The following is a 26,622-nucleotide window of genomic DNA, read 5'->3' as shown; positions in this document are numbered from 1 at the left end:
TTTATGAATGTTACTTTTACTATTTAATCTGATTTGTTTTATATCCATTTGACATGGCTCTGTACTTATACATCCCGTAATTGTGCTATGGTAAATTTTTGTTACATATGAGATGTCTCTGTACTTATTCGTCCCGTTTTGTGCTTTAGTAATTTTTCTTTTTCTCTAATTTTTACTAATGTGCTTGGTCTATACATCGTCGCTAGTCAAGGGTTACGATCCACTCCAGAGAACGGGAGTGGATCGTAACCCTTGGCTAGCGAAGATTGGTCTATATGACTTTTTGAACGGGAGTGGATCGTAACCCTTGGCTAGCGAAGATGGGTCTATATGACTTTTTGAACGGGAGTGGATCGTAACCCTTGGCTAGCGAAGATGGGTCTATATGACTTTTTGAACGGGAGTGGATCGTAACCCTTGGCTAGCGAAGATGGGTCTATATGACTTTTTGAACGGGAGTGGATCGTAACCCTTGGCTAGCGAAGATGGGTCTATATGACTTTTTGTGTTTCTTAACTACATAATTGTTTGTTTTTATAGTGATAAAGATTATAACATAATGTTGACTGCTGTATCCCAATTTAAAACAGTTTTACCTATTGTGTCTGTTTGTTTAGTTCACACATCGTTGTCAATATAATGGTATTTTACGCAAATGTCTTTCAAGTGAGAGGTTTAGCTAGCTATAAAACGAAGTTTAATCCACCATTTTCTACATTGGAAAAATTTTGAATGCTTGTTTCAAGTGGGGAATATGACAGTCGTTGTCCATTCGTTTGATGTGTTTAAGCTTTTGATTTTGCCATTAAAATTTTGATTATGGACTTTCCGTTTTGAATTTTTCCTCGGCATTTGGTATTATTGTGATTTTTATTTTTTATACGACACAAGTAGAACCAAAATCATAATTATCGCATCAATACTCTTTCAAATGATATCTTCTGCTTCTTACAATTTAGAGATCATGTTACTGACTAGTTCTGATAGAATAATAAATGTTTGCTTATAGTCTTTTTGGCACTCTCTCTTACTATGAGGCATCATATTTGACATCCCTTTTGACCATATGTGGCTACGTAGTTTACATCCCGAAACAATTATGCATATGTTCTTATGAGAAAAAAATTAGGAACTAACTGTACGTAGCATTACACAGCTAACTGGTACATGCTGATTTATGGAGCTGTTGTAGTTTACCCCTTATCATTTTGCTTTAGTCTTCCTGTATCTTTTGAAATACTTAATATTAAGGAAGCGAACGGTATCTCAATCTCTCCTGAAGACGAGAAGATATAAGCCATATAATACCAATGTAGCTATATCGCTAGACTGGCGTAATTAAGAAATGAACAGTATATAAAATACACAGAGCTGCGTTAGGGGAAAATATGTTTCAAATTTCCGGTGAATTATCCTTCCGCAAAATGGATATAGTTACTAATAAGTATCATATGAGCTAATCCGACATATTGAAATGTGTTTCTGTAGACTTAAATTGTTATAGGCATCCCTTTAATGAACAGCTTAATCAATATATATCGAAAATTTAACCAGGAATTCATACAATTCTACAGATTATTTTCCAGCACAGAATCAGAAAGGCTACGTATAAACATTAGTGGCAGAACCTCACGACATCGCTTGGAATTTAATTAAGATAGATTGGAAATTGTAGGAGTTCTACTGGGAATACTTCTTGTTGATCATTAGAAAACGTCTTGGATTGGGATTTATCAAGAGAGCTTAAGGTAATTTTGAGTTTATTCAACTCGTGAATTAATAAGAAATTAAATATGCTAGTTATTTCAGAAGGATATGAACGTACAAATGTATCTTTGATGTATACAAGTTTTGTTAACAATAAGAATACAGTTTTAATTTGTCGTTTATCAAATTGCAGATCCAAGGGAGGGGTGGTGTTGGAATTCTTTTTGACGATCAATGCTTTTAAATAGGGACATATGGTTGGAACACCATACATCCCACCACCCCGCCCCCATCGTTTAAAAATTGCTGGATCATTACTTTTTTCTTAAAACATTTACGTTTAATTACACAACAGAGTTTAAAAAAAAACTTGCTGAAAAATAATACAAGATAAAACAGACAAGTAACGAATTACTTAACAAGTTTTGTAAAGTGTTATGACGTATGCAGTACATATTTTATTACACTATCTTACAATTGAACATAACGGACATGATAATCAAAACCGGATAAACTTACTACATGTTAAGAGTATGTTTGACATAACTAAATATAGGTCATGTTGAACACTGGTTCAGTGAGAAAAAAAAATGTAAACTATGTACAAGTGTCCGTTTCCACGCTTTCTAAAGGACTAAGACTCCATGGAACTCCAAAAAAACCTATGGTTTTACTCTGATACATATAAATAAAATCGGTACAATGGTCATCTCCAGTTCGGCAGTGAAAATTCAAATCCATGGTGGAGGCGCCTATTCGGTTGTTAGGATGTATAAGTACGCAACCACGTCCGATGGTTTGTGTCGGTAGAATGCCACGCTTTCTGGAAGTTTTTTGCTTTGTGTATTTAAGTCTGTATTCATTGATGTCATATAGTGTCTCTTTACCATTGTAATTGCAAAGGTTTAGCTGATTTAAGAAATATATATATCTAAAAAAAAATATAATGTTCATGAACCATTGAATTTACTTTTCAATGAATTGGGTATTGTCTTGATGCAGGAAGATTTATTCTCGTCCTGAATATTTAAATGAATATTTGCCACTAGATGTTATGCAAACACAATTTCAGTCATTAGGTTCAATACACATCCAAGTTGGGCTGATAAATAATATCAGAGTTACTTTACTTTATCAGATTATATATTGCGGCTAAGCAGTTGGCTACGGACTCTCGACCTACAATAATTTTCAACTCTACGATAACAATGGGAAACACTTAATTCGATATGAGTAATGGAGCGAAACTTCCAAAGTCTTCGTAAAGAAGAACTATTTCAACATCTCTTTTATTTGAACCTATTTCAGTGCTGCATGTTGTGATCAAAATTGAAGGTCTTACCCTACATGGTTTCATTTCCGAAGAGGCAGTAAAATTTGATCATTTATTTTTCTGGCTCATCGACCTCTCAGAATCTTCATTTGTTTACCGGTTTACAGTAGAATTACTTTTCCTCCTTAATATGCATGCAATATTTGCCAATGGTCATTAATCAAATATAAACCAATCAATCAATAATTAATCCCTGCTCTGGTCGGTTTAAACCTCAGAAATTCCTGTAAGGTTTGCATTCAGCGATTAAAAGCTTTATGAATCTATTTATACTTGTTTAACTTCTTCAATTGAAACAAAAATATGATTAACTGTATCTTAAAATATAGTTTATAAGTTCGACCGTAAAATGTGTCCTGTTTCAAGTTCCCTCAGACAACAGAAGTCCTTTCCTTGAATTAAATTAGTAACCCTTACCACTTTTGTGTTCTGTCTCAATCTTGAAAACTACAACAATCACACAGTAAGCAGAAAACCACACAGTAAGCAGGAAACCGTTGGAAGGAGGAGTTACTCTGAATAATTAGGTTTTTTTTCTTCATATTTATTCGATAATATTTACGTTAATATCTGTATTGAATAAGTTTTCCAAATCGCAATTAAGGCTCCTTGGTATGAAAATCGTTTTGTGTCTGAAAAAATAAAGATTGTTAAAGAAAATTCATTGGATTATTAAAACGATCACCAACTTTTTGTAAACGCTCCTTGTCCAACAAACACTAACGTTTTGCTTTTCCAAAAAGCGAAGTTTGGCTAGCCACAAAACCAGGTTCAACCCACTATTTTTTTTTCTTAAAATGTCCTGTACCTAGTCAGGAAAATGGCAGTTGTTATCTAATAGTTTGTTTCTATGTATGATGCATTGCAGTTTGTATTTTGTTGCATTTCGGTGTTTCTGTTGTTTCGTGGTTCAAGTTTCCTCTTATAGTTATAGTTGGTGTGTGTCTCTCTGTTTTTGTTAGTAACCCGGATTTGTTTTCTTTCAATCGTTTTGTGACTTTTGAACAACAGTATATACTACTGTTGCTTTATTTATAAAAATTTCTCGTCATTTTCCATGTGTGCATTTATTATAATTTTAATGTTACTTCTTCGTTACATTGTGTTTTTATTTTAGGCCACAAAAACAATGTGTTTATATGGGTGCCATCATGGTTTGCCAACAGCAAAATTTAACTATTTTATAGCAATCTTTCTTTTTCCGAAGCTTATAGCACATTTTGTATAATGTGCCCACGATTAACGCTTTAACAACCTTATATAATTACTAAAATAGGCAGTTAGTTCTTATGCCACAAACATACTGTTACGAGTTATACCAAATGTTTCGCTGTTTAGTCCTGTGCATTGTTGGTTCGTTGCCACGAGGAGCACGTGCTGTCTTGAAAGTTGCATTTTATTCGAAAAAAAAATCATTTTTTGGAATGTCTTCAAAGGTACGGATTCTTATGAAACATACTAAATGACAAAAAAAAGTATTTTAATTATATTTATTAAGTTTATATTGCAGTCATACAATCTGTTTCATGTATTACACAGACCGAACACCCTTCTTTATTATCGAACCAATAATGCCGTACAATATTGACACCAAAGAAATAATTTTAAATATTTTAACTTTTATTGACTAGTCGAGATTAATAAAACACTGTGAACTTGTTCATTTGATCCCTGATAAGTTCCCATTATTGTCACTTTTTATTGCAGTTCCATCATTATTCTACGTTTCGCCGTATTTAACGCCCACTTAGTGTTCGTTTTCAATCAATCTGAATGAGGCAGTAACAACGGTATAAACCATTCACAATGCATGTAATCTTGAATAATTTACTCCATTGATATTAAAATCAATTATTTTCCCTTGTGACAACTTCTAAATAGTCCAACACCAGGGATCTGAACAGATTCGACATTAATAAATAGAAATAAACTATTGAGCTTTTACAAATTCTAATTAAATAATGAAACGCATTTGACACAGTTCGACACTAGACTGACTACCGTTGTTGTACAGTAAATTCAGTAATGGATTTTTGACTTAAATACATGTACTATTATTGACATGAAATATAATTGATATAAATCAACTGCTTACAAAACTTATAATTGTCGACATATTAGGGATTTTCTGCCCAAGGAATGCATTGAAAACCTTAGCTGTAATTAACGAATTTTTGCTTGCCTGCAACATTTTAATATAAAAATAAGGAGATGTGGTAAAAAAAAAAAAAAAAAAAAAAAAATATTCTATTCATGCACTTATTAATAAGTTAGAAAAAAAAGTGGATGTAAACAATTATAGGTAATCAACAATAAGAAAACCCCATATCATATGGTCGGCTTTAAAAGGCCTTATTTTTCTTATTTTGCATACTATAGTTTTAATTGTTGCTCAACTTCCAGTGTTCAACATGGCATCTTTATATAGTTATTTCTAGTTGATTCTATTTAGTAAATAAATGTAAAAGAATTTTTCAAACTGTATAAATTAAATAAAATAGATGAGGATTTTAATTTAACCATTAACACATGCATATCCCAAATATAAAACCTATTAAATGTCCGATACTATATAACGAGAGAGAAACAAAAAGATCCAATACACTATCAAATATTTGTTTTGTCCTTAAAATGTTGCCATTAACTTAGGTTCATCGGTAATTTAAACAAACAAACTTCGGTTGACCAGATAAATGAGTACTTTTTATAAGTGTAACGTAATGGTTTATGGTATCAAAAGTCACCTTGGCTTGGCCTCGTTTTACACATAAGTATATATGAATGTGCTTACATATGTTTTGTCGCACTTGTTTTCCATTTTCACAACTCCATCGATCTGCAACATATGAATAGCATATAAATTACTTACCGCTCTCGTTAATCATGGGATGTTTAAATCTGTTAGTAAATCGATGGATGATGTGACACAGTTTAATTGTAGCAGTCTTTTAGGTAAGTTTTCACATTAACATTTTTATATTTAATATCATTTTGACTAATTCGAAGTTAACAGGTGCAAAAGAATTAGATAAGGAAGGTCTTACAGCAAACAGATTTAGTGTAAAATTCGTCTGACTCATCTCTGAAAATCATTTTGGGTTGCATTCTTCTAGATGCACCGTATTATTTTTAGTCGAGGAATTAAGCGTGCAGTTTTTTGGCTTAATAACAGCAAGCTATATCATCTGGGTAACATGGTACCAATATTTTGCTCACTTTGGTTCATATTTTTTTTTATTATTGTTTTCGATTGAGACCATTGAATGAAAGCATACAAAGTACAGATACGAAACGCAAATCTAGCGTAAAAGAAATAAGCCTGTTATCAATGATAAGTGTATTTACAGAAGCGGGAGGAACACGCAGCATGTGTTTCCCCACACATCTGCTCAGCTGACAATAAGTACACGTGTGTTTACTGTGCATGCATATAAAACTGATAAATCCCATCGACACTTTTAAATTGAATTTAAAATTTATAATATTGATTTAGATCATAAAGAACTTGAACAATTCAAGTTTTATTGTGAAAGAGCATGTAAAGTATAACATTCATAAGATCTCATAACGTTGCATAATTACAACAAAGAGATGAATGTACATTTTAGTGTAATAATATGCTTGCCTCGGTCAATAGTGTAGTGGGTCATTAATTTTTCTTACACAGTATATTATTAAATAGGATAGATAAAAGGTTATATACTTAGTTTAAATATAATCCTTCACGCTATTTTTTAAATCGTAAACATTGTATATTATTCGGATTATACATATATGTGTGTCAGCTTTTGTTAGATTTATTTGTAGTCCTGTTTGTGACTGAAGAATCAAAGGGCAATCGGAAAGAATTTATAATACTAGTACTTACAAATCAAATATGCATCAACTTTGAGGTTTCAACAAAGAGTTCGAGAATCCAGGACAAGTACCTGTGACTAAATCGTCTGCTGGAGATAAGATTTACCATGAGAATGAAACATTCGACATTAAATTGATTTACCATACTGAAAATGATTTCATTGTTAGGAACTGAAATTAAGTAGTGATTTTCGTGTGGCTGCTAAATTCATTAGCTTTAGGGAAGTTCTGTTTAGAAACGTCAAACTAGCGTAAAGTCTGATGTATGTACACATCAGAGAAGGGAAATTAAATTGAACTTGTTCATTCTTTCGGATTTATCGTGGGCAGAATCTGAAATAACCTATATATTTGTAAGTAATGATATTTTTATATGATTGATGGGCTTAGTTAGAAAAATGAAAGAATAACTACTGTTCAAGATGTACAATGTAATGTGTTGTGCTAAAAATACTCAGAAAAAATATCTCAGTATAAGTTATACTTCCTTCTTTTATGTAAAGACGATAACTATTTCCGTATATGTCCCATTATTTTCACAACTAATTTTAATTTTAAATGTCAATGGTGGGTCGAGCAACTGCTGTATGCCACTGAATCTGGCTTCTGTCGTACATAATACAGTTGGGTTTTTTGGTATACTAGATATTGAGCACGTATTTGTATACTACAGTATTTAATTTGAATCTTCTTGTTTTAAATGCAAAGTGATAGCTTTTAATCATTTGGAGGAGAACACTTTGAGAAATTTGACCTTATTTCAGGTTAAGAATAACAATGATCACAATAAATAATACCATGGTGTAAATTAATATTCCAAATTTATTCATCAATATGGCAATGTGAAAACATATAATGTGTCGAACAAGTGAATAAGAGAAAGCGTGCACATATATCTTATAAACAGCTGTTGCCAAGTCTTTTGAAAAATCGACTATTGATATTAGTATACACGGTATATTTTGTTGGGTCAACAAAAGACGATGGCAATCTTTCTTATCTGTCTTGATTATTAATATTAATGGATATCTGATCTGGCATAACGAACCTAGGCCTATAAATCTTTGGAGATAAATCCTATCGGTGCCTTGTTTTAAAAATAACTCGATGACGATGGATGAAGAGGAGCCCCGCTCTGATACGGAGAACCATAGATGGTTAATGCAATTTTTAATTGAAAAACGATTATATTTTCACATAACTGAGTTAAAAAAAATCCCTTTTTTCCAAAATCATGGATCCGGTACTGTAAACGATATATCTCCGATATTTCAAAACAACGTTCCAATACAAATCATTGAGCAAAGCATTGAGGGTTTAACCTTAAACTTTAAACCAATGCTTTATATACATATCATATGAAATCAAATATTTAGTACTATCATGTCAAACAATGTCGCAAAGGAGCATTTACACTGCGCATTTATAAGCACATTCATAATTGCAGAATATAAGCAACCAGCATGCTACATTATTCAGTATTATATAACCTGAATTAAGAGTCCAGCGATGCAGCTCGGGTTCACCTCGCCTCGTCATCATTATTATAACATGTTTTTTTTTCGTTATAAATAAGTCAACTTGTTTTAGAGGGTTGTTTTTCATGTTAGAAGTCGGTAGCTCAACTGCAAAATATACCTAGGGACCATAGTTCTCCTAGAGTCTTATACAGATAAGTAAACTTTTCTATTATATAACATCTTCATTATCTGATCTGCATGAAAAACCGAGGAATGGTGATTCGAGATACAGTGTTCAATAGTAATCCTCATTGTATCAGATACAGATGAACTGAATTGTTTCAGAATTCTATAAAACGTCGTATTATAGAATACTTAGTGTATTATTTTTAAGGTTTTTTTAATTTATTTATTTTATTTTTTTTTGGGGGGGGAGGGTTCTTTCGTTGTATCAGAGTACTAAACAGTCAATAGTTATGCAAGTGTACGGTTTACAATTGATTGAGTGAAATATGGCACCAATATTGGTAAATTCTTGTACGGATTTATTTATATAAGACCATAGACCTGCTTCGGTATTCATTTTTATTTGCATTTTATAATATTATAATTGAATTAACAGTTTGTGAATGCGAATATGACAAAATTACCGTAAAATTGATCACTTCATAAAATATCATTCTATGGTCTCCTGCATTTTATATGCACCATGATTATGTGAAGAATATTGTCAATATTTAACTTTAATAGTCAAATCAATTTCAAAATTTGAAATGTTTACATTATAATGATGTAAATATGCTAAATTGACGATGCTCATGATTGTGCACGGTGAGTCATTTAAACATTTCATATTGTAGAAACTTCAATGTACAATGATTGACTTTAAATATTTGATTATTCATTTACTGGATCAAGGACTAAAAATTAGGAAGATGTCAATTCATAAGTAAAAAGAATGTGGTTTACATGTCTAAAACCAACGATTTTTCATGATTTGCTCAACATCCCATGACCAAAGAAGAACGGAAATAAAGCCTAATAGTTAAAACATTATACGAAAATTTAGACAAAGCATCATCAGGTTTTGACAATGTTTGACAATATTCTGTATATGATACAGCAAGAGTTCTCTCACTTGCTTTTCTGTTTATGATTACATTTTATGTTGAAAGTCTTTAAGAACAAATTCTAACAACGGATATAACAGAAACATCATCAATGATGCGTAAAAATCAAGTAACAGTCAGATGAACTTTGACTGAAGTGCATGTACACCTCATAATAATACTATGGACCTCATAATAATACAATACATCGTATAGATAAAGTTGACGTATTACTTAAAGTTATTTGGGAAACAAACTTGTTAATTACCAATGAACCATGAAAATGAAGTCAAGTTGATGTAGGCCCTGTACAACTTACTATCATTTTATAATAACTGTGCACCCAAAAAATGTAACCTATCACTTTTCGCGTCTCAGAAACGGATTTAAAATGAAAGTTTTTCATTTCAAAATGAACCTTGAAAAGAGGTCAAGGTCAGAAAAATACCATCATACAGACAAAAATACCTTACAGTGACCTATAGTGACCAATCAATGCATAGTAATGATATTAGTAGTATATGAAAAACAACAAACCTTATCACGAAAACCTAACCTCGAGTAAAAAATCATGAAAAAGAGATAAAGGTCAGGTGTATATGACAAAATCCTAACATGAACTAGACAAAACCCAATGTAAAGAAAACATTTGTATTACTGTTCTTGATCCTCTTAAAGTCACAGTGGGGCTTACATATATATCAGAATATGTGGTATGCGTGCCAATGAGACAAATCTCCATCCAAATCACAATTTGTACACCATTATAGGTCAAAATACGGTCTTTAACAACATGAAAAACCATCGCACATATATCTGCAAGTTCGAGGATTATCAGGCCTAGCACCGGTTTGGGCGGAAGACTTCGATGGATGCAGATAGCCTTCCATCAAAGCACACATGCAGATGAGGGTTATTTTTGATAAATAATGGAGCATTACTTGCAAATAAATCCAACAAGTACTATCGTAATTTGCTCAACAATTTCTGTTTAATATAGAAGCAAAACAAACATTAAGACAGCTATGGGACATGTGAAGATATTTTTGAGATAATTAAGTTAATAACTTGGATTATCTGGCTAAGAGTGTACTTTTCTAGAAAGAAAAAAAAAATGCACATATTAAGAAGAAATTTCATACTCCGTATTCTTTTCAATTGTGCTATTTGTCACCCTACACTGTCTTTCATGATTACGTATTCAGCAAAGAAACCCACCACATTTTCAGAATATAGCTGTTAAGCATTCGTGGTGTTATATGTTCCTGTCAGATGACAATACCATACTATTTGAGATGACTTCTTACTTTGTTCAAGCAATCTCTATTTTTATATATATTTCTTGCTTAAAGTTCATGGTGTCAATCATTTAATGTGGCTCTTGGCAGATTATAGAGCAGACATGTCACTTGCAATCAGCCCTTACAATTGTATTTCCCACTCAAGCTAATTATACAAATATAAGGTTACTAGTATTGATCTACATTCTTTTTCTACAACACAATAAACTGTCTATATTATACATGTTATATGTAGGTGTAAATTGCACAATCCAGATGTTTAATCTGCGATCTCCTTGGTTGTTTGGTCCAGTTATTTTTTGCAAATGATATAATGGCATTTTTTCCACCGTTTAATTCTAATTCCATGTTTGTATATTTTGAATAAGTAAAACAAAATTTCAACATTTTATAACTACTGTATGGTATAACCGCTGCCAGAGCACATTGACTAGGATATTAAACCGCACAGGTGTCAGTGCTTCGTTGAAAAAATGATCAGCTTATAAATTATGTAACTGTAACGAAAGTAAATTTAAAAGAGGGACGAAAGATACCAAAGTGACATACAAACTCATAAGTCGAAAATAAACCGACAACGCCACGGATAAAAAAAGGCAAACAGACAGGGAGGCAAACAGTAGCTACACAAAACATACCATAGAAACGTAAAGACTGAGCAACAACTCCGGGTGATCAGAGTTGCTCCGGAAGGATAAGCAGATTCCTGCTCCACATGCGACACTCGTTGTGTCGCTCATGTTAATACAAACCAAGCAATCTTATTCGGTTACAAGTCACTCTTGCAAGTAAATAAAACGTTCTTAATATAAAAAAAGAAGATGTAGTATGATTGCCAATGAGACAACTGTCCACAAGAGACCAAAATGACACAGACATTATCAACTATAGGTCACCGTACGGCCTTCAACAATGAGCAAAGCCCATACTGCATTAGTTTATTTTAGAAAATTATTTTATCATGTTTGTTTCCCCAAATGTGTTCATCTAGAGCATACCTCATTAAGGTTATTCCAGACACACGTATAGTACGCACTAAAATCAGGTCTCCTATATAATATGAAGTAATCATGTCAGAAAATAAAATGTTGACCACTTTTCCTTTTACAGAGATATGTCAGTGCTGTGCTTTGATGGCGAAATCATACAAATACCAGAATATATTGTAAGGATAGTTAAGAGAGCTCAAGAGATTATAGCCAGTGAAAACGAGGGAAAACCCACGATAAATATCCTAGATGGAGAAGTACTATCTAGATCTCAGACAGACGGTAAGAAACTGTATACATGCAGGTTTCCTTAAATATTAATGATTGGAAAGAATCAAAATCAAACAACTGTAATCAGTGGCTGTCTGAAACGTAGTGAATGTGTCACCAATCATTGCAGTGGAGTCTCTTTAATGATTTCTGACTCTTCTCATATATCAAGCGTCACAGGATAAGAATGCATGTACTTATTCAACTATACATTGTCTCAGCTAGTACAAGTTTGTAATTCAGTATGTGATACATCTTGACATACTAGTTCTCGTTATTGTGACTGACCTTATGTACTACTGTTTGACTTTATCCGGTTATTTTTTTTCTTTCATATTTTGCCATGACGTTCTCTATGGCGTGTGAATGTTTCTTTGGTATCTTTGGTCTCTCTTTTGTCTAGAGTTTAAGCAACAACAAGAGTTAACTGGGTAATAGAAATATCCATTGACTTCTTCTCCCGTTCTGACAGTAGCCTTAAAAGGCTTACTAAACTGTGTCTTCCGTTTTGTTGTGTTGGACGTATAAATACGCAGCCACGTTCTGCCCGAATAGGACGTCAAATCCATAATCTCGATTTTCAGTTATAGCTCAACAAGCCAAAGATGTATATTTGCAAATTATTACCAAAGTCGGTAACATAGCCCATTTACTTGTAACTTGAACTTAAAGCCTTATGAGTGTCAAGCTCGCTACACTATAACCAAAATGCTGTTGGAGGATTCCGTTATTTGTCTCTTCCAAGCCGAAATATTTTGTCTCCATCCATTTAAAATTGTGAAATTAAATTATACTGATTTTTTTTACTATTGTTTTAGATTATTGCCACTGAAATGTAGATTTTTACTTTTTTTTTGCAGTTTTAGCTATTAATTAAAAAAATTAATGAATCATCTAACATGTAATTGGCATAGAGGATAAGTACCCTATTAAAGTAATTATAGTATGTGCATATAAAAGTCCTTATTAGCAAAAGGTCGGATTTTTTCACAAGATGAACGATAATCACAGGTGTGCCTCTTGTCGTACAGGACAAAAAATGGACAAAAAGGGGAACAAACCATGGTTTGATAAGCAATGTTGGAATAGATCTAAGAGAAAGATTTACAGGGGTGCAAAGAGAAATTATAACAGTAATAGATCGGAATCTAAAAGGGAAGAAATGAAAAAGAAAGAAGGGGAATATAAACGCCAGATGGATAAATCGATGAGGGAATATAGAAACAAATTTTTCAAAAACATATGAAAAACCTAAGGACAAAAAATCCGAAGGAATATTGGAAAATTTTTAATAGGGGAGGGAAAAGAATTAAACCTAACATAGCATTGGATGTACTGTTTGTTTTTTCAAAAAATTGAATAACGCCGAGAATACAAATGACGTCACAAATGAGCCGAATGACATTCAAGGTGTAAATGAAGTTTTAAATTCCGAAATTACCGCAGAAGAAATTAGCAAGTGTATACGAGACTTGAAAAACGGAAAGGCCAGTGTCGATGATTTGATAATCAAAGAATTTATGAAAAGCGCATCACACATTTTTATACCCGTTTATGTGAAACTTTTTAATATGATTTTTGATTCTGGTATTTTGCCTGACATATGGCTTATGGGAAATATTATACCTTTTTATAAAACAAGGGTGACCAATCTGATCCCCAGAATTATAGACCAGTTACTATACTCAGCTGCCTGGGAAAACTTTTCACATCTGTTTTAAATTTTAGATTGAGTTCTTTTTTAGAGGATTATTTATTATTAAATGAAAACCAGGTTGGCTTCAGAAAAGGTTATTCCACAGTAGACAATATATTTGTTATTCACATATTATTTGAGTTGCTAAAGAGAAAAAAGAAGAAGCTATATTGTGCATTCGTGGACTTTGCGAAAGCTTTTGATACTGTTTGGCGGTCTGGTCTCTGGTCAAAACTTATTAAACACTCGATTAACGGAAAGATGTATAACGTTATTGTCAACATGTACAATAATATCAAATCACGTATTCACTTTAGATCAGATTTTTCTGAATTTTTCCCTTGTTCTATTGGTGTTAGGCAGGGAGAGAATCTCTCTCCTTTGCTTTTTTCTATTTATCTTAACGATCTGGAATTGTTTTTACAGAATAAAAATATAGAAGGTTTGTGCACTATCTCTTATGAGTTAGAAATAGAGTTAAATGTTTATTTAAAATTGTTTGTCATTTTATATGCTGACGATACTGTCTTAATGGCAGAATCTCAGATAGATTTACAAAGACAACTGGACTCCTTATATTAATAATATTGTGAGTTATGGAAACTTAGAGTAAATGTGCAAAAAAGTAAGATTGTAATTTTTTTACAAGGTAGACTACCGCAGAATATTGTTTTTAAGTATGATAATATAATACTAATCATTGTGAGTGAATTTACTTATCTTAGTGTATAACTGTCTAGGTCAGGAAATTTTTCAAGAGCTAAAAAAAAAGCAATGTGAAAAAGCAACACATGCTTTGTACGATATTATTCGAAAAGGTAGAGTACATAATCTGTCAATTGAATGCCAACTTGATCTATTTGATAAAATTGTGAAACCAATACTTCTGTATGGGTGCGAAGTTTTGGGTTTTGGAAATAATTCAATAATCGAGAGGGTTCATATTAAATTTTGTAAAATATTACTTGGAGTAAAAAAGTCTACTCCTGATTTTATGATTTATGGTGAATTGGGAAGATATCCATTAGATATTTCAATCAAGTTACGAATGATAAATTATTGGTTCAAGTTGGTAACTGGAAAACCTGACAAATTGCCTTTTATTTTGTATAACTTAGCAACTGCCAAATATGGTACAAATATTTTATGGTTTAAACAAGTCAAATCAATTTTAGACACATGTGGCTTGTCATATGTATGAGATAATATCTTTTTTGTAAATAAAACATGGCTACATGTAACCATCAAACAGAATTTGATAGATCAATTTAAACAAAAATGGCTAGCAAGCCTACAGGAATCACCAAAAGCATTAAATTATCGTTTATTTAAAAAGATACTTTGGAGTTTGAGAAATATTTAAATATTTTGGATGACAGGCAGATATCCTTATTTCTTAAATTTGAACTTTAAACATGATTTCCAATAGAAACTGGAAGATGGCAAAACATGGAAAGAGAAAACAGAAAATGTTTATTATGTAATTCAGATGCCATTGGTGATGAATACCATTTCATTTTTAATTGTTCAGCTTTTGATAATTGTAGAAAACAATGTATTGCATTTTACTATATAATAGACCAAACTCATTGAAGTTTTATGAATTAATGAATTCTAAAAAATGTACAGAACTGAATAAGCTATGTAAACTTATTAAGGAGATAAATAACAAATTGAACTTTTCTGGGTGAACAATTGTGAACGCCTCTATCTACTTTCGTACATTATTTATTTATGTAATTGTATTGAAATATCTATAATTATCTCTATACCTTTGTAATTTGGTCTGTGAGAATAAAGATATATATACTGTTTGGTTTCATGTAACGTTTTATGTTTGATAATAATTCCATTTGTTCATGAATACAATTTTATAATGTTTTGGTATAAAGTTAATTATCTAGTATACAAGTGAATTAGAATATGATAAAAAAAAAAATTATGTTTAAAAAAACGCAGAGACATTTCAAATTGTGTTATTTAAAATAAAAATAATAAAAAAATATTCTGAAAGTTGTTATTGACAGGTCATGCAGGTAGAGTTCAAATAATCTTACACTTATGCAACCCCAGTAGTCGGTATTTTGGACGAATATAGATTTATATGGTAACAGTTTTATTAAGGAAATTGCTTCTTTTGTATAAAAGCAAGACATGACATAGTCTAAATAATAAAAATCTGCGGATCATGTCTTTCCAATAACCTGGCCATTTTGATGCATATAAACCTACGGTTTACTTACTTTGATAATTTCGCAACGTAATAAAATTGTAATAAGAAAAGTCTTTTACAAACTATAATGGCTTCCTTCTTAGTATCATAAAATACAATCATGACCGAAAGACTAAATTTTCTACATGAACATGTTTTTCCGGTATGGCTTTGTCAGATTTATTGATTATCATGACTTTACGTGCAAGAAAATCGCTTTGTGGATACTTCCGGATTATTACTGTCCGGTATTACGTTTGTGTCGAGTTTATAATTCCTTGGATGACAGAATACGTCTTAGAAGTAAAAATATCAAGCAAGATAACGAGGAGCTATAAAGAAACGTGATTATCATTTAATGGCAATTCATTAATTCCAATGCAATTGTGTTTGGTCCGATATTTAAATCGTATTCATGCAAATACGTAAAGAATTAAGAGTTTATTAGTCATTTCCTTCTAGAAGAGATTTGATTTCCTCCATTTTGACACCGTTAAATGCGACTACCAACGATTGTTTACTTGTGAAGAGCAACACGACGGTTATCTAAAGATCTATTTGCCTTTCCGGAGCACATTCGGTCACTGTCGGCTTTTGATGGAATTTATGTATCTCAGTGTATTAGTTTTCTGAATTTTATAGCGTGTCTCTCTATGTTATAATGTTGCACTACTATTTCTGGTTGTTTTGTGTCTTTTTTATTCTTGTTTTTCTCTTTTTTCTTTGACTTTCAATTTTTGATTATCTTTTTGGTAAGTTCTGATTCTTTTCAATCGTTTTATCCTAAAACTGCATTGCACAACTGCAGACCAATCCTCGAGTGCTAGATGGATGCCAGCGGTTTACGTCTATACGTTTGTCAACATAAGGAAGTGTGTATTTCTGAATAAAGGATTCTGTACGGATTTTATAGGCATGTCTAGCCTATGGGGTTTTTTTCAAAATTTGTAGCTTAAGGTTAAAATTTCAATATACTATCTTGTGCTATATATATGAATTGTCTCGAATAACTATTGTGTATCATTCTTTACAAAGTTATGCTGTTTACATTATTTTTCAACAAATATTTGCATATTGAATATTTGGTATATTGTGTTTTAGAACGTCTTTACCTTGTCTTCCTTTTTAGGCATATAGATCATCAACAGTGTCGAAAAATTGGCGACACGTTTTCGGCTTTGAGCGTTCCAGATGATGGTAAATCTAGGAAAGGGCTTCTGTGTCTTATTTTAACACTTTTGTATTTTACATTTTTGTGTGTGATTTAAATCATCTCCCACATGTCCCACTCATGCCAATACGTGAATAAATCTTAATAAGAGGGGGTACAAATATAAATAAGAGTGGGTATGAATCTGAATAAAAGTGGGTACAAATCTTAATAAGAGCGGGAACAAATATAAATAAGAGTGGGTATAAATGTTAATGGTATAAAGACAGGTCAATGCACCCGTGTACATCTACATTTTAAAATCAACTTTATCACCAATATATATCAGGTTAACACCTATACAGTAGGTGAGAAAATATCGAAATGTCTTGTCGTAAGACTACATCATTGTTATGACATTTCACGTTTGTATGCACAATCGATTGACTGGAAGTTACATATTCATTTTATATCTGTCGCAGCTGCTATAGTTTCTCATTTCTTTACTTTTATATTTTTTTAATTCGCATTGAACGGTGAATATACATTCATACATATGAGAAATGTGAAAAAATATCGAATATGTTGACTAAATTTTTCAGAAAATTATTTTCTCGTTTAGAATCTGAACCAAAGGTCAGAGGACCTGATGGAAATGTACAAACACTTTCGGAATATATTCTGGGAATCATTCGAGCGGCACAGAAAATAGTCCAGGAAGATTATCCACAAGAGGAGGATATTAAAGATTATGACAAGTTCATTGATAATACTTTCGAAGCAATGTTGTCTGAGGTCGACTCCTCGGACTCAAATGACGAATCTACTGCTGTTATCCAAGGTGTTGTTGACAAGGTACCAGTATGCATTATTTCATTTCATTCTAAAAACAATCCACTGAATTCTGGCATGTATTTGGATCATGCATGTATAACCATGATAACGATCCTAAACATTTAATTTTGTAAAATATTGTTCTTGCAATTAAACGACCTGCCACATCTGTATTTTTAGCCATGTGCAAATGTAAAAATGTCGCAACATAAGTCATGGACTGGTTTCGAAAAATGAAGGGATGGATATATGTATATATGTTCATTCCAGATTCTTCAACTTCTAAATTGCTAGGTTCCTTGAAGATGGCATTTTGAGGAGCTATCGAATTCAATGCTGTTGGATTTCTTATTGTTTAAAAGATATAAATCAATATGGCAACTCGTGATATGAGTCGTGTTTTTATTTGTTATTGTACCGTATTTTCAACAGCGCATTATGTAATCGAAATTACACTAAGCGCTTTACAGCATAATATCAATTCTGGTATACAAATCTTTACAGTAAAATATGAAATCCCATGAAAAAATATGGCAAAAGATAAATGATCATTAATCACTTTTAAAACATATTATTTTAAAGAGATAACATAATTTATTAATTTTATTTTTTATTTGATCTGATTTGTTTTCTATAGAACGTTTTTCCAATATACATATAGTTTAATAAAGCTGAATATCTGTTTAAGTAATGGATGAACAACCAATTAATTGTATTTTTTTATCTAAACGCTTAAATGCAGTGCGACAGTTCGATGTCAAAACTGTCTGCAAGTTATCGTTAGAAAGAACATATAACAAAGGCAAATTTATACATGTTTTTCTTACTTGAGTATTGAAAGACATGCTGATACTGGGTTAAGGTTAAGGATATCAAGTGTACATGCATAGGTGTTTCTTTTGGGGAAAAGGGAACGAAATGCATCACCGTACCTTTTCAGTTATAAACTTTTTCTTTGACTCAGTTTAGACTTTGCAAACACAACTCAGCTTTTCAGATTTATTTCCATTCCATAATGTCAAATGTTTTTCTGAAACATTACGAAGGAAAGCGATTGCATTTTGTTACGCCAGTTTCGTTAATACGAAAATCAGAACTTTTCATGGTTATAGTTACATGTAAAATAAGACCAGAAAATAAATGTTCAGTTCAGAATAGTCTGCAGTCAAATATAATCCTCAGAATCGATTGAAAATGTCTTCAGGGCGTCTTGAAATTAAATAAATTGTCTTTCCTAGCCAGTTTCTAAAGTGTATATGAAGATGTTGAGCTTGATTATATTTTCTTGTTTCAATCAATATTTCATCCAAATATGATATTTATACTGTTGATGCTAAAAATAATATGGTGATCCCTTTATTTCTCACCGACCGAATTTAAAAAACTAATACTTAAATAGATTTTTTTTTGGCAATTCGGAATATACATTTGGTTAGACAAAGAGATAACCAAGGTCTGTACATTAAAGAACCCCTTTTGTTCATACCCAAAAGGAGGGAAAAGAATTAACAGGGACAATAAACTAATTTTCCAATGTCAGTCGAAATCATCGCCCTCCACCCCTGTCGATCCACTGCAAAACATACTCACCCCTGTCGACCCACTGCAAAACATACTCACCCCTGTCGACCCACTGCAAAACATACTCACCCCTGTCGACCCGCTGCAAAACATACTCACCCCTGTCGACCCACTGCAAAACATACTCACCCCTGTCGACCCACTGCAAAACATACTCACCCCTGTCGACCCACTGCAAAACATACTCACCCCTGTCGACCCGCTGCAAAACATACTCACCCCTGTCGACCCACTGCAAAACATACTCACCCCTGTCGACCCACTGCAAAACATACTCACCCCTGTCGACCCGCTGCAAAACATACTCACCCCTGTTGACCCACTGCAAAACAACCATACCTTTATGGATTTGTTGGTAAAAAGTAAAATCACAAAAATACTGAACTCCTAGGAAAATTCAATCGGAAAGTCCCTAATCAAATGTCAAAATCAAATGACAAAACACATCAAACGAATGGACAACAACTGTCATATTACTGACTTGGTTTGGTTTCGTTCTTAATGTTCAGCTCTCTGACAATCTTGCCACATCTCTTTTTTTTTATAATAATCAATTAAAATGTTATTCAGTGTTCTAAATATGATTGAATAATATTGAATGCCATGCTGATGATGTGAAGTGACCAATTTCTATTCTTCATTCGTCATTTTTATGTTGAAAATTAAAATTTGGCTGTTGATGTACATATGGCTATATTAATCAGGGAATTTTCTTACAATGTTCATGATGTTGTGCGATTATTAATTTAGGCTGTTTTTGGTTTTAAAATTTGATGATAAATGGTTAACAGGTCGCATACTTTCTGAATAACTGGTGCTTTTGGGAATATAACTTTCTTGCATGTCTTACGTACCACGTAAATAATTTAAACATTATTAAAGGGAATAATAACGGATAATTATAGAAAATCGTATTTAAAAGTACTTAATAGATATCAATTTTATATTGATTAACACCATTTTGTAAATGATTTATAAGATGCTATACATTCATTGAACAACATTCTACAGGAGTGTATAATAAGGCCAAATGTTGTCCCTTGAATTCGAAAATTTTGAGTCTGTCGGATATCAGTGTTGATAATGTCGAGATTTTCCTTCATGAATAATGTTCGAAGCCTTCAAATTTCGTGTAGGAAAACTGAAATATTTACTGTCTTTTCACAAAAAACACAAGTGACAGTGTTTCCCCTGTTAATACAATGTTATGTGCCATAAGAGATGGCAAAAAAATATGTTACGTGCCATAAGGGATAGCAAAAAAAATAATAATTGTTTGAATGACGTTATTGCTCACATTTAACTTTAAAAACACGATGTTTGGATTGGCAACCTTTTTTCAGCTTCATCAATGTTTACATATTTATGACCTAACAGTTTCATCACACCTTTATTTTTTTCTCGATTTCGTTAGACACAAAAATTTTAATGTTATTGTAAAAACAAAAACAAGTCTTAAATTTACTAAATAAAACATCAAATGTCCATTTGTTTACGTTGGAAAAAAAATCACCATTTTTGATCGAATTGTTTAAAATATACTAATTTCTTGTTACGTTTTATCTTATCTCTTCACGTCTACCCCAATCTCCCATTTCTAAGCTTTCTTCGTTATGATGATGAAATTATTTAGAACCTTGAAGGTTAAAACTCCCTTAAAAAAGGTTTTATTCGGTGGATTTGGCTTTTTTGTCATATAGTTTTTAAAGTGGTCAAGTATTTATACATCCTTAGTTATCGGGCTAATTGTTTCGTTTAAGCAATTAAAGAGACAGTGAAGTTAAATTCAGAAAAGTGATTTGGACACACCAAATAACAATTTATTTTCAAATAGATAAAAATGATACTTTGTTAAAATACAAAGCAGAGAAAATGACTATTGTCTTTTTCTATAGGCAAACTGACAATTCATTAAACTTCCCTTATTTTAAGTTCACACAATTATTTATTGTTGTATATACATAGCACATTTAATCAGTAGGAAAGAGATGGCGTGTAGAATTATAAAACCATACAAAACTGGAAGTGTATATTAAAAATCGATGTTCAATCGGTTTTATTACCAAGTGGAAGTTAAAACAAATGTCATTCGAATTAAGAACAGTGTTTAAGACGGCATTATTTTTTCTTAAAACGTACAGTTACATATTGAAAACCTATCACGATAAAAACTCATAAGTATATAATCCGTTTTACGAGTTCTAAAAAAAGTGGATTGCTTATATTTTCATAAAGCTAGTTTGGGGATTACACATTCGAAAGAATTTCCCTGGTTTCTTATGCAAGGGAAATGTAATGATTCAGGAGAAGATCATGTTCAGATTTCTTTGTTAGGATCCTTTTAACTCTCCTGGTACATTATCATATAGCCATGCGAACTAATTGCATACGTCATCCATAAACGTCTCTTTAAAGATATACTCTTTCAATGGATTGAAATCATCTTTTGTCTGCTTTGTTTGTTGTATATGTTGTCTTCCTTGTAGTTTTATCAAATATCTTCAAAACAATAACAACTATAGAGAAAAACTGGAAAACGATAGAAATGGTAAGAACGAAAAAGTCCGCCAACCCGTTTTGGAGTTACTGGCCGTCTTTTAAGTTTAGCTACTGGCACGAAATCTGTAGAAGCTAGGGTAAAAGAATTGTTATCAAAATTACCTGCAATAACTGCCTTTTCTCGCAAACCAATCTAGCCGTTGTTTGTGCATAGACATCATATTTGATGAAAACACACAAGTCATTTAAAAAAACTAACTAACTAAAATTTAAATTACACGTCTGTCTATATGGGATTCCGCTGTCAGTCCATGTTTGTGACGGGAGAAAAACTCATGATTTAACGATTCATACTCCAAATTTTGTGCTCGTCCTGAACATGCATGACATATTTACCACTGGACGTTAAGGAACTAACAATCAATCAATCAAATCCAAATGTTGACACATTTTATGTCAGGTTCCATTATCATGGTAAAGCCTTCCTTTCGTTTTTTCATAATTTTTCAGAGCAGTCGAACCGGTGATCGGACATATATTGTAAAATTATGCATCTATTCCTATGTTTCTACGAACCCCTATGCGATTTTTCACACCTTAAAAGTGTTTTGTTCATTCAATAACATGAATGATATTCAGATTTGTGATCGGGCATATAGTACTATACTGGCGCAGCTGTTATTCTTGTTACATTGAATGAACAATTTTATTTAAATACCTAGGGGAATCAGATCGTAATTTGACAATTGCCTTCGATCCCAGTGTCATGATCTTTGGATACAAATAAAATACCGAAGCTCCTTTTGGTGTTATTGTCAAGTTTCACATAGTGTTTTCTTGTTCAATGTGTTCATAGAAACACAACCTTTCACGGGCTATCAGCACAGCCGATAGGATGGAAACTGTTAATTTCGCAATCGTGTGCTTGCAGTAGATTTGTACTCTGTGTTTCCAATTTACTGTCTCGCTACTTGTAAATGTGCCGAATAACGGTAATTTGTCGGTGATACCCTGTTTTAATTTTTTAGTTGAAAACATGTGATTGTTTTAAATTCTCTTCAATATAGACTGCATATAAGTGTTTCTAGTTTTCCTTTTTTCATATAGATTAGACCATTGGTTTTCCTGTCTGAATGGTTTTACAATAGTCATTTTTGGGGGCCCTTCATAGCTTGCTTTTCTGTGTGAGCCCAGGCTCCGTACTTTAACCTATAATTATTTACTTTTTACCCATTGTTACTTGGATGGAGAGTTGCTTCATTTGCACTCATGCATACTGTATCTTCTTATTATATGTATGTTCCTTTAAAAATTTATCTGGTGGTTATTGTGAAATGACAGAATGCGCCAACTATGTACATGTATTGCATTTAGATGTAAGCTCTTAGTGTCATCATTCCGGCGGAAGACTTTCTATCCATGCAGAAAGAGTAGCCAAACAAATGTTGTTTCTGTGATATAAATATTTATTATGTATAAAATTGTGTAAATGTAATTAACCCATCATCTATTTATCCCAAACACAATAAGATTTTTTGAAGAACACCATGGGATTAAGTGTTAGATAATTTAAAAATATCACATAGTCGTACATGTCAACAAGTACTTAAAGAGTTGGCACATTTCATAGTTAAAACCATGTAATATCCTGAGTAATATTGAAGGAACTAGATGGTACTGTGAACATTTGAACCTCAGGGTGACACATAGAGATTGTCACCTATTATCTATTTAATAATCTGTTTTCTTGCGTTGTTAGAATTACTTCCCTTATTCAAAAATGTTAGACATTTAAACAATTAACCACCTCTGGTCATTTCTTATAATTTCTGATGCAACAATCCATTTTTCCTATTATAATTATGTTCCTCATACTCAACATTATTAATTACTTTTCCTTTAGGGTATATTTTTCAAAAGAAATATGAAATAATTTGGTGTTATAGATTATCAATCTTTTGTAAATATTTATATAATATCTAGACATGCATGAAATTTTTAAGTAAAATGAAAAACAACAGATGAAAATGAGATCGTGGACAGATATCAAAAAGGTTTTAATTTAGTCTTAAATATTTTGTCAATCTGTATGGTAAAGTATTTTAACATATGTGAATTATGAAGATATTTATCACATAATTGCATTTATTTTTTTCCTAATTTTATTGAGTTACTTCTGAATATTGTAATTTATATTAATATCATATAGAACTTTTTTTTTTTTTTTTTTTTTTTTCTTCTTATATCATATCATAAGTTTGTACGAAAAAATGAATACCTAAAACGTTGCATAATTCATCAATCGAGGATAATCTGACTAGTTGTTGATTAGAATAACAATTATAGACTAATGAAAAAGCTGTTATTAGTGAATAATTTATTAATCTAATTGTTTAAACTCAAAGAGAGTAATAAGTAATTACAGAGTATAAAGAAAAGAGAAACAATGCGACATATGTTCTTATTTTATTTTCCAGTTAATCGACGAAGTTTGTAGCTCACCAAAACTCAAGATGCCTGAGATGGAAAGTTCTAGTGTTTCGACCTTTCATGAAGAACCCCAAAATGTTGCATCTGACACTATGAATGACGCTGACAATAAAATAGAAAAGGCAAAAAATATATTGGAAAATGGATTAACGTCGGTTGAAAATATAGAGGTGAAAAACGTAGTTACAGAAGACGATACAAATGATGCCAAAGACATTACAAAAACAGAAACTTCGAATGTAAGCGAAGAATTTCGTGAAATTAAGAATGAAATTGAAGAGATTGCAGTAGAGAAAGTGGAAAAAATATCACCCGACATATCAAATGACGAATTAGAGAAAATTGCAGAAAAGTTTGTTGAAAATATTTGCAACGATGCGAAGAACGAATTCTTTGTTGAAGAAGAAAATAAAGCGAATGAAAAAACAGACTCAATCAAGGACAGTGACGAAGGTATCGACAAAGACCTAGAAAATCAAGACAAAGAAGAAACAAATGAAGATGATAATGGCCAGATTGATAAGGAAGAAGAGGAGGAAGCATCGGAGAACAAAATACAGAACCATTCAGCAAAAGGTTTGTTAAATTAAACTTCAATAAGAATTGCATATGACGCGTTCAAATACCACAAAAGAATACAGCTTGATATGCTATTTCGAATGTAACTTGTAAGATAGAATATTCTAATTCATGTTATTATTAAAAAAGACAGCTATGGAGTGTGTGTCCGAGCTAGCGAGAAAATCTCTTGGTTGTTGTCTCTTTGATATATTCCCAATTTCCCTTCTTAATTTTATTATATCAAATCAAATCAGTCAAATACTTATTATCTGTAACGAACTTAAGAGCGAGGGCTACTGACATGTGCATGTAAATGAAAGAAGAAAAAATGATGTGCCGGCAAAGGCAGCTAATCATAACATTGAATTATCATTTGTGACAAAAAACCTGTAAAGTTTGCAGTCTTTTATATACAACTGTAGTGAACAACTGTTTATACCATAACAGTTTTCGCTCGTGATGTCATACAGTGAACTTCAGTTGTGTGTTCCTCTACTCTATAAATTCATGTTTTTCATCTTCATCATAACATATTGTTTTTCATCTAGATTTTGCGTTTAAAGGCAAAATTCATTTATTAGTATATAAATCATAAAAGATCACCCGATGCCCTTAAATCTGGTTAAGAACTGCCAACCTTGATATTAGCTTTTTATTGTTTATCGCAAACACGTATTTGAAATGAATGAAATGTCAATTGGTCAGGCCAATTGTACCAAAAATAACAAACAATTGGTCTCACCTCTTACATGTCTTACATCATATAAACTAATTTAAATGATTGTTTGCGATATTAGATTCCATAAAACATGCAAATAATGGGTTTAATGTTTGACAAGCAATAATTATCCCGCAGAAAACAACCACACACAGGAAAATCAATAGTATAAACAGAGACACTTCAAAAGATCTCATTTTGATAGAGAAAATTAACACGATTTTAAGTTCGAAATCAATTATGTCATTTATTTTAACATATCAGTTGTATCAATGGAACTTATCTCTGAAATATTAACACAATCGATCATTTTACACATCCCATGCTCTGTAGGCATGTGGTCTTGTAACATTGCATTGTTCTTTCAATAAAATCTCGATTTTAATAGGTAAAATAGTAAAGCGTGCCAATATTTCATTTCTTATTAACTTTTTATGCAAATAAAAACAGTAAATCTGCTTAAACAGAATATATTCGATTTTGAATTTTCTGATATACGAATGGATAATGCCAATAGTTTTAGTTAAATTTTGAACAAAGTAATGAAGGTGTGTTTTTCTTTTTAGTGCACCCAGAAGACAGTAAACCAGCTGTGGCAAATCAAGAGGACATAACCCAAACAGAAAGTCTTCCTACAGAGGGTAAAAGTGGTAAAGACCAGAAATACGATGTGACCAAGGACAAAATAAAACCTAAACGACGATCCCGTGGAATCAGAAACTCTTTTCGTAGAATGTTCTCCTGCTTTTCAACAAAATCCTCCCAGCTGGAATGATTGTTACCTAATGTTACTTTGATTTTGTGCTGTTTTTGGTCATTTTCTGTGTATTTATCATAAATCATCATTTTGTTTA

At 32.0% G+C, this 26,622-nt stretch overlaps 1 protein-coding gene across 4 annotated transcripts; it reads left to right on the top strand.

Annotated features, from left to right (window-relative positions):
* Positions 1-1,347: 1,347 nt before the first annotated feature.
* Positions 1,348-26,622, top strand: LOC139520731 (probable inactive protein kinase DDB_G0270444). 4 transcript variants are annotated; one of them, XM_071313652.1, is made up of 5 exons: positions 1,348-1,748; positions 11,879-12,039; positions 17,708-17,940; positions 24,477-25,065; positions 26,335-26,622. In XM_071313652.1, exons 2-5 carry the CDS (start codon positions 11,883-11,885, stop codon positions 26,541-26,543), a joined length of 1,188 nt encoding a protein of 395 aa, XP_071169753.1. In that variant the 5' UTR covers positions 1,348-1,748; positions 11,879-11,882; the 3' UTR covers positions 26,544-26,622. The 4 variants fall into 4 exon arrangements, with proteins under 4 accessions (XP_071169753.1, XP_071169750.1, XP_071169751.1 ...); XM_071313649.1 differs by lacking the exon at positions 1,348-1,748 and adding an exon at positions 5,793-5,992; XM_071313650.1 differs by lacking the exon at positions 1,348-1,748 and adding an exon at positions 6,132-7,251.

Source organism: Mytilus edulis, chromosome 4, assembly GCF_963676685.1.
Source record: "Mytilus edulis chromosome 4, xbMytEdul2.2, whole genome shotgun sequence".
NCBI lineage: Eukaryota > Metazoa > Mollusca > Bivalvia > Mytilida > Mytilidae > Mytilus > Mytilus edulis.
This window is presented reverse-complemented; position numbering and strand designations above follow the sequence as displayed.

Excerpts from the sequence above, each read along its gene's own strand:
- LOC139520731 (XM_071313652.1), top strand. The coding sequence starts at position 11,883 with ATGTCAGTGCTGTGCTTTGATGGCGAAATCATACAAATACCAGAATAT. Across the intron at positions 12,040-17,707 it reads ATCTAGATCTCAGACAGACG|AATCTGAACCAAAGGTCAGA; the intron begins GTAAGAAACTGT and ends TTTCTCGTTTAG. Across the intron at positions 17,941-24,476 it reads TCCAAGGTGTTGTTGACAAG|TTAATCGACGAAGTTTGTAG; the intron begins GTACCAGTATGC and ends TTTATTTTCCAG.